This window comes from Cetorhinus maximus, chromosome 2 (assembly GCF_964194155.1).
Source record: "Cetorhinus maximus chromosome 2, sCetMax3.hap1.1, whole genome shotgun sequence".
In the NCBI taxonomy this organism is placed as follows: domain Eukaryota; kingdom Metazoa; phylum Chordata; class Chondrichthyes; order Lamniformes; family Cetorhinidae; genus Cetorhinus; species Cetorhinus maximus.
In genome coordinates, this window is record NC_135880.1 from 196,750,545 (window position 1) to 196,759,880 (window position 9,336).

The window sequence follows — 9,336 nt, forward strand, 5'->3', positions numbered from 1 at the left end:
GCTAACCATGCCATGCATAGAATCGGATGGGCAATGTTGTCCGGTGAAGAACTCGAGGGGTCCGAATGGTTCCAGCAGCTTTGAACCCTGCCAGTGAGACACCCACATACAGAACACACCAGAAACCAGGCACTGCTCCGGAAAGCCCAACCTCTGAACCCATAAGTAGAAAGGCACACTTGCCAAACTATTACTGAACAGTGAACAGAGCCTCTGAGAGAATTACAGCTGGCAAGAACTCATAGCCCAGCCTCAAACTTCCCAAACGCGGACCGATCGCCATTGACTGACACGTGCAGGAGACTGGACAGGCTGGGGCTCTTCTGTCTCAAAAAGAGAAGTCTTGGAGATGGTCTGATAGAGGTCTTAAAAATTATGAAGGGGTTCAACAGTATAGATCAAGACATGTTGTTTGGTGGAGGGGGGAGCAGGGTAGGGGGCAAAACTAGGGGCCATAAATAGAAGATAGTCACTAATAAACCCAATGAGGAATAGAGAAGAAACCTCTTCCTAGAGAGTGGTTAGAATGTGGAACCTGCTACCACATGGTAAATACCAGAGATGCATTTAAGTGGAAGTTAGATAAGTACATGAGGGAGAAAGGAAAGAAGGATATGCCAATAGAGTCAGAAGAAGAGGGGTGGGAGGAGGCTAGTGTGGAGCATAAACCAGCTGGACCAAACAGGCCATTTCATTGCTGCAAATTCTATGTATACAAGAGATGTTAAACTACCACAAATGGCACAAATTAGGAGAAATGGATTACCAGATCAAGTGATGTTTTTCAGAATCCATCTCATACTACACATTACATTACACCTCCCAAAAGAGACAAAGGTGTCACTTGTTTCAAAATCTATTTTAGATTAAAATAGATTTTAGAACTTTTCATCCTTTTCTTTCCTCCCGAGGATATGGTCTCAATGGGGTCTTGGGCTATTTGGGTGTCAAGCACTCCCCTACATTTCATCTGAACTGGCGCCTCTATTTGTAAGCCTGGCTATCATGAATTTACAGGACGTTTGAGGCAGGGGCATCACAGCCAACACTGACCTGTCCTTACCTGGCACGCACAACTACATACTTTCCAGCGGAGGGCAATATCTAGCAGTCAGAGGCAAGGGTTCTGGCTCATTATTCCAAAAGTGGCTGAAGCCAATTGTAGGACCATCGCCACAACCCCACATCAGCCAACAGGAATCCACCTAGGTGACTCTGTAGGAAAGAACTGGCATTTATATAGATTCTATCATCTCCTCAGTACGTCCCAAAAGCACTCGACATCCAATGGTTTCCTTTGAAGCCGAGATCAACTTGAACATAGGTCCTAAATGCAGCAAATTAATTCATGACTAGTTAATCCATTTTTGGAGGTGTTTTGGCGAGGGGAGAATGTTGGCCAGAATGCTGGAATGAATCCCTGCACGCTCTGAAAATCATCTCGCAGGATCTTTAATTCTTGCCTGAGCCACTGGCTCAATCGGATGAGGTCTCAGCATTGGTCTGATCCAAAGACTGATAGTGTAACACTGCCTCAGTGCCGCACTGAAGCATTCACTTGGATTGTGAGACCGTGCTCCTGCTGCAAGTCTAACCTTCTGACCCAGTGTGAAAAGTATTAACAACTGAAACAAGCTGACACAACAATGCACTTCGGCTGATGTTGTTTCATTCCTCAACTGTGCAATTGCTTTACCTGTACACAAATCTCTCGCCCAGCAGTGTCAATACACAGGCATTAGAAATCCTAATGAACTTTATTTAAAGGAGTCATTGAAAGATTGATAATCTATACCATTCTGCAAGTCACATTATCTCAGAATGAAAGGAGGCTCTTCATTTAGGGAGTGAAATTACACCTTTCACGTGAATATGGATTCTTGGTTTTATTAATAGAGGCATTGGGTCCGATTTTAACTCTTGGCCTATGATCAAGTTAAAATCTCACCTAGAGAGAGTACCAAAGCAAGGAAGTTATGCTACATCTTCATAAAACAATGGTTGTTCCCCAGCTGGAGTATTGTGTTCAATCTGGGCACCACACTTACATACAAACATCAAGGCTTTAGAGAGCAACTTATTAAATGGTACCAGGGATGTGGAGCTTTAGTTATACGGAAAGCCTAGAGAAGACGGGGCTGGTCTTCTTAGAATAGAGAATGTTAAGCGAAGATTTAGAAGAGGTATTTGAAATAACAAAAGATTTTGAAAAGAGTAAGTAAAGAGAAACTGTTTCCAGTGGCAGAAGGGTTGTGTGAAGAAACACGTATAAGGTTATGTGCAAAAGAACCAAAGACAATATGAGGAATGGAAAATCATGTAGCATTTTGCTGTGAAATGGAAAGCACTGCCTGAAAGGGCGGTGGAAGCAGATGCAATTGTAACTTTCAACAAGGATTTGGATAAATACTTGGGGGGGTGTGGTAAGGTGGAATGTATAGGGAAAGAGCAAGGGAATGTGCTGAATTGGATATCACTTTCATAGATACACAATGGGCCGAGTGGCCTCTATGTGCTGAATCATGTTATGATTATGTTTTATAAAATGAAGGGAGTTTTTCTTTGTGTGATGAAGTTGTCAGTGTTACTTATTAAGTATAAGCAAAAAGTGCTGGGAAATCTCAGCAGGTCCCGCAGCCTCTGTGGAGACAGAAACAGCATTAACATTTGGAGTCCAACATGATTCCTCTTCCGAAGAAGAGGCATATGGACTTGAAACGTTAATTCTCTTTCTCTCTCCACAAATGCTGCCAGATCTGAGCTTTTCCAGTATTTTGTTTTTCATTTCAGGTTTCCAGCATCCACAGTATTTTGCTTTCATTCATAAGTGTGTCTACAATGTCACTTCATCCACTGCACAAATAGTGAATTCCCTCAATGCAATCCCAGTGTAAAGATTAAGCGTGTAGTTCTTTTTTGCAAAGAAATAGTCTCAATGTTTTTAGTCTTTTTTTTTAAGTCATACACCTGCCTTTTAGGAAATTGCATTGTTGCCCACAGTCGGTGTCCTGCCTCTTCAGCAGTTGTACGTTTTCTCCAGTTTTACGTGTGCTAACCTATGATCCATGGCTCTTGACATTGACTTGATTTTGTTGCAAGTCGTAACAATGGCAGGGGCAGAGAGAAGAAAAAAAATACCACGGAGAAGAGGTAGAAAAGGGGCCACGTTTGTAACCTGCCTCCAGTGTACTATTTTATACAGCCAATCCTTCTGATCCATCAGATGTATTAACGTTTAGAAAAGTTCCTGGAAATCTGATCTTAAAGTGGGGAGAAAATGCTGCAAATGTGTGTCAACCCCTGGAAGAGAAAAGAAGGTTCATGTTTATGCTGGAATCATCTGGCAGACCTGGGTGATAACTAACTGGCTGTGCACCTCCAGAATTTTGTTTTGATTGTTATCAGATGTGCTTACATTAGGGCATGCTAATGCCATATGCCATTTCAAAATGAGAGGGCACAGGCTGGTGACCAATTTATGCTAATTGCTGTACTAGAACAGTGTAGAAACTGACATCAGAAGCTCAATATGTATACTAGTATAACTGTGCTGTGTTATAGTAGTATAACTGTGCTGTACTAGTACAGGATGTATGCTAGTGTAACTGTGCTCTGTTATACTAGTATAACTGTGCTGTACTAGTACAGGATGTATATTAGTATAACTGTGTACTAGTACAGGATGTATACTAGTGTAACTGTGCTCTGTTATACTAGTATAACTGTGCTGTACTAGTACAGGATGTATACTAGTATAACTGTGCTGTGTTATACTAATATAACCGTGCTGTACTAGTACAGGATGTAAACTAGTGTAACTGTGCTGTAATAGTACAGGATGTATACTCGTATAACTGTGCTCTGTTATACTAATATAACCGTGCTGTACTAGTACAGGACGTACACTAGTGTAACTGTGCTGCGTTATACTAGTATAAGTGTGCTGTACTAGTACAGGATGTACACTAGTGTAACTGTGCTGCATTATACTAGTATAACTGTGCTGTACTAGTACAGGATGTATACTAGTGTAACTGTGCTCTGTTATACTAATATAACCGTGCTGTACTAGTACAGGATGTATGCTAGTGTAACTATGCTCTGTTATACTAGTATAACTGTGCTGTACTAGTACAGGATGTATACTAGTATAACTGTGCTATGTTATACTAATATAACCGTGCTGTACTAGTACAGGATGTAAACTAGTGTAACTGTGCTGTAATAGTACAGGATGTATACTAGTATAACTGTGCTGTGTTATACTAATATAACTGTGCTGTACTAGTACAGGATGTATACTAGTATAACTGTGCTGCGTTATACTAGTATAACTGTGTACTAGTACAGGATGTATACTAGTGTAACTGTGCTCTGTTATACTAGTATAACTGTGCTGTACTAGTACAGGATGTATACTAGTATAACTGTGCTCTGTTATACTAGTATAAGTGTGCTGTACTAGTACAGGATGTATACTAGTGTAACTGTGCCGCATTATACTAGTATAACTGTGCACTAGTACAGGATGTATACTAGTGTAACTGTGTTCTGTTATACTAGTATAACTGTGTACTAGTACAGGATGTATACTAGTGTAACTGTGCTCTGTTATACTAGTATAACTGTGCTGTACTAGTACAGGATGTATACTAGTATAACTGTGCTCTGTTATATTAGTATAACTGTGCTGTACTAGTACAGGATGTATACTAGTATAACTGTGCTCTGTTATACTAGTATAACTGTGCTGTACTAGTACAGGATGTATACTAGTATAACTGTGCTCTGTTATATTAGTATAACTGTGCTGTACTAGTACAGGATGTATACTAGTATAACTGTGCTCTGTTATACTAGTATAACTGTGCTGTACTAGTACAGGATGTATACTAGTATAACTGTGCTCTGTTATATTAGTATAACTGTGCTGTACTAGTACAGGATGTATACTAGTATAACTGTGCTCTGTTATACTAGTATAACCGTGCTGTACTAGTACAGGATGTATACTAGTATAACTGTGCTCTGTTATACTAGTATAACTGTGCTGGCTTCTGCTTTATTGCCAATTTTGTTCCCTCCTTTTCTAAAGTCACAAGAGTTCTGCGGGTAAGCGAAATCCTCTAGTACCTCACCTCAAAGACCAATCTTCATGTACAAATGCGGACTGCGAGTTGGACAGTTCAATGGAGGGGAAACCAAGCGCAGCCCCGTCCTGACCTGCTGCTCACAGACTATTCAACAGGAGTCACTCAACAGCAATCAGAAACAGGAACCCTGGTCAAGAGTTCTCTGGAAAAATTTAGCACATCTACCATACATCTTGGCTCAGATCAACCAATTTAGCACTGAGAAACGATTGAAAACACAAGTTCCCTGGTCCACACTCAGGAGCACACTGAGTAGTCCATTAATCCACTGAACTATTGAAAAGTCTCATTTTTTAAAAGGTTGATAACAGTCCCTATATAAAAAAAATTGATTTTTTTCCTCTCGTTTTGCACCATCTTATATTCTTGCAAGCAATGTGTAGTGGTCAGTAACTGAATAATGAACTTACCAGTACACCAGAAGCAGGCTACATTTGTAAAAAAATGCTATAAACATGTTTTTTAAAAAAGATAATTTTAATGACATATACTGCAATGGTGGGTCCCACCTAAAGATCATTCACTGAAATAAAATGAGGGCTAACCCTTTGAGAGCTGCACTAGCAGTTCTTCATCATAATGATGATCACAAGATTAGGCGCTCAATTTATTCAAAGAATACAATTAGCAAAGATTTGCTCTTTGCATTTCTAATGTTCAGGGAATTGCGTTTCCCGGGTTTTTCTTTGTTTTTATTCAAACCGAGGATTCAACATTTGTTTATTGAAGGAAATTGGGGAGAATTTTAAATTTTCTTTGGGGAGAAAGGGTGATCATCAGTTCAATCCATGAAAGTTCAGTTTCTGACAGTGTAATAATTGTTTTTATACCTGCATTTATTCAATACGTTTTGCATTGAATAACATGGATTTTACAGCACAATAACAGGTCTGTCATTACTTATGCTCCACACAAACCTCCATCCACTTCAGTTCAGCTAATGCTATGAACATAACCTCCTGCCCTTTCCCCCCCTCAAATACATCCACTTGAATGCATCTATACTATTTGTCTCAAACACATTGAATTTATATAGCTACTTTCACAACCTCAGGGCATCCCAAGCTCTTTAAAGCCAATGAAGTACTTTTGTATGAATGGACTAATGATGAAACGTGGAAGCCAATTTGAGTGCAGAAAATTCCCACAACCAGCAATGTGCTAATGGCCAGATAATCTATTTGAGTGGTGTTTGATTGAGAGATAAATATTGGCCAGGGAACGAGCTGACGAGTTCCATTTTGCTTTTACGTTTCATACATCTTTTGGAGTGCAGTGACTTTGTTATGTAGGTAAGAACAGCAGCTGGTCTTCACCAGCAATGCCTCGCAGTCCTGAACCCGGTGACCGGTTAAATCTATTATGTTTTGGTGAAGGTGGTCAGGGGATGAACGCTGAGTGAAACGGAGGTGTACCTCCCTCTGTTCTAACTGGCAGCTGGTGGTTTTGGGAGGGAGAAGCTAAAGGATTTCACCTAAATCCCAGCTCCCATCTGGCTGTCAATGGAACAAGGATCAGATCAAAATGATCCAACGTGCGAATGCATTCAGTCTTACCACCCCCCTCACCGCTTCACCACCCTCCACCCTGTTCTGCATCCTGACCGAGCTGAGGCGGTTTCAGCTCTTTACAATGACATTTTTTTTCCTCCATAGAATTCAGGAATGCTTTTTCAAAATGCTTGGCAGGGCCCCTGTATCATGAAGTGCCTGCAGAACTCCTTAAAAAGAATGGCAGCACCATGCTCAGCTGCTGTGGGTGGGGGTGGTAGATTTGTTTCAACACTTAAAAATCTCAGTTATGTCACACTAGCCACTTCTTACTGCAGCAGTCTGAAAATAAACACCTTGTACCTTTACTCAGTCATCACACCTCGGTGTCCTCACCCCGATATGGGGAGGTCTTTGCAAGATGCGTTGCCACCATAATGGTCCCTTTAAGACCCAAGTTGTTGGCTTATTATCCCAGGGAAGAGCCTCAATTCCACCCCCCTCCACCCCACCCCCCCAACTATGATAGAAGGATATATGGGTTTGAAGTGAGATACACCCATGTCAATTGGCATGGCTCGACTATGGTATAGTGGGGCTTCTGATCAACGTACCAGGGTGAAGGCAGAGTTTGTGTCGAAAAGGTTACAGCCACCCAGCCAATGGTTTCACACTATGTGCCCTGGTACAGTTAACCCACAGACTCATGAACCACAAATAAAACACAAATCCCATTGTGGTAATTCTGAATGTCACACACCTTCTAAATTGAAACGTAATTTTTAAAGAATCATTCATGAAATAAAGTCTAGAAAATGATTTTTAATTAGTTTTTTTTATTAATGGTGCTTAATCCTGAGGAACGGATACTTTTTTATTCTGAAAAATTAAACAGTTCAATAAAAATGCAATTAATAAATATTTCATAGCAATAAAAACTTTTAATAATTCCAACAATGATAGTTATGTGCTAGGGATTCAAACGGCAGTCACGTCTTTAAGATAAAACATAGCAGGGTTGTGATTTTAGTCAACCGAACAAATGCACCTGAACTCTTTAACTTTTCAACACTTCAAGTCACCAAACTCTCTTATCAAACTGCAACTCGCAGTTCCTGTCCCTGTTAAACTGTGTCACATTATTGAAAGTTTGTAACTTCAGAATGTTTCATGTAAGTCTTTAAAAAAAAAGATCAGATTCCCCCCCACCACCACTCCCACCACTCCCCCACTGTCTGTTTCTGCAGGAATGTTTTGAGCACAATTTAAAAAAAACACAGGGGCGACTCACCGTTGACATAAGTCAGATTTCCAGTGTCGGTGAAGTTCTCACTCACGCTTGGCAGGCTGTCGTTAAAGCGGAAGAGCGGATCGGTGGAGTTAACGGAATCAGCAGAAATTGAATCTGCGAAAAGATTCATCTGTAGCAGGGTCTTCAGCAGGTATCGTAGCATCATGATTATGCATTAGTTTTCTTTTATATATATATGTTCTAAATTAAATTCAGAAGGGAGACTCAGTACGGGTGCAGCTCAAGAGAGGCGATGGTGATGGTGTGGAATATCTTCAGTGCTTGTTCAAATAACTTCAGTGTGTGTGCTGTCTACAGGCAGGCGTTCAGCTGACTGAGGTTAGCGCCAGACTGATAGGCTTTTTCACTTCTCTCTCTCTCTCGCTGCTCTCTCTCTCTCTTCCTGTGAGTGTATGATGAGGGTCCCTGGGGAGAACTGAGGGAAAATGAGGGGGGGGTGGTGGGGTGGGGGGTGGAAGTAGAAACCAGGTGCCTGCACCAATAAATGTTTAATTATGAGATTAATAAGGCTCCCTAGAGAAGAGGAGAGCGCCGTGATTCACGCGCACTGCACTGATAGCCAGCCTGCTCAATAGAGAGGCCACAAGGAATAAAAGAGAACTCGCAGCCATTCTATCTCGGCACAGATTCCAGCTTAATGAGTGAATGGGGAGAAAGGCAGCAGACTGGAGAGATTCCCCCCCCCCTCCCCTTTGCTGAAAACTTTAATTCGTCTTCAGGCAATTGGCATGCAAAAGATCCATCCTTGACTGTTCTCTTAAGACCCATATAGCACCGGCGCTATTACAGTTGCCTTTTCCCCAGTTCAGTATTCTGCTTTATTCTAAAAGGACATTGCACCCCCCCCCCCCACCCCGACCACCCCGTTTAAAACAAAAAAAAGGGCTGGAGTGAATCGCGCCTTGTCTCATACTCGGCAATTGTGTATCTTTTCTCTGATATTTGCATATTTTTCAATGTACCGTTCACATCTTTCTAAATAACCCCCCACCTCCCCCCCGCCCCCCATTATTACATTTCATATCCACCACTCCACGTACTGCATTAGACCCCAACCCTTCCCAAATCTCTGTTAATAGCATTTCCGTTAAAATAAAAAGGCACAAAATTACAGTCACAATATTTATACATGTTTTGCTAAATTGTGCTGCAGTTTATTAACTTCCCTTTCAGATTTCCCCCTCTAACGTCCCCTCCCAATGTTATCCACTATTCTAATCGTAGGAGTTTTGGAACCTGCTGATGGAACACCTCACCCCCATATCTACCGCTGGATGACTTAGCCTAGGACTTAGGACCTTCCTTTCACCAGCGAGCGTGGCTGCTCCACATCTCGCCTTTTGGTGACAGGACCGAGATCAGTCACTCATAAGTGATGGAA

At 41.4% G+C, this 9,336-nt stretch overlaps 1 protein-coding gene across 3 annotated transcripts in view; it reads right to left on the minus strand.

Annotated features, from left to right (window-relative positions):
* The window catches only part of robo3 (roundabout, axon guidance receptor, homolog 3 (Drosophila)), a 554,342-nt gene extending 546,091 nt beyond the window's left edge, over positions 1-8,251 (minus strand). For all 3 annotated transcript variants that reach the window (XM_078531576.1, XM_078531579.1, XM_078531575.1), the window contains exon 1: positions 7,935-8,251. In XM_078531576.1, the coding sequence (XP_078387702.1) occupies positions 7,935-8,100 (166 nt within the window). In that variant the 5' untranslated portion in view covers positions 8,101-8,251. The remainder of the gene's footprint in view (positions 1-7,934) is intronic.
* Positions 8,252-9,336: the final 1,085 nt, after the last annotated feature.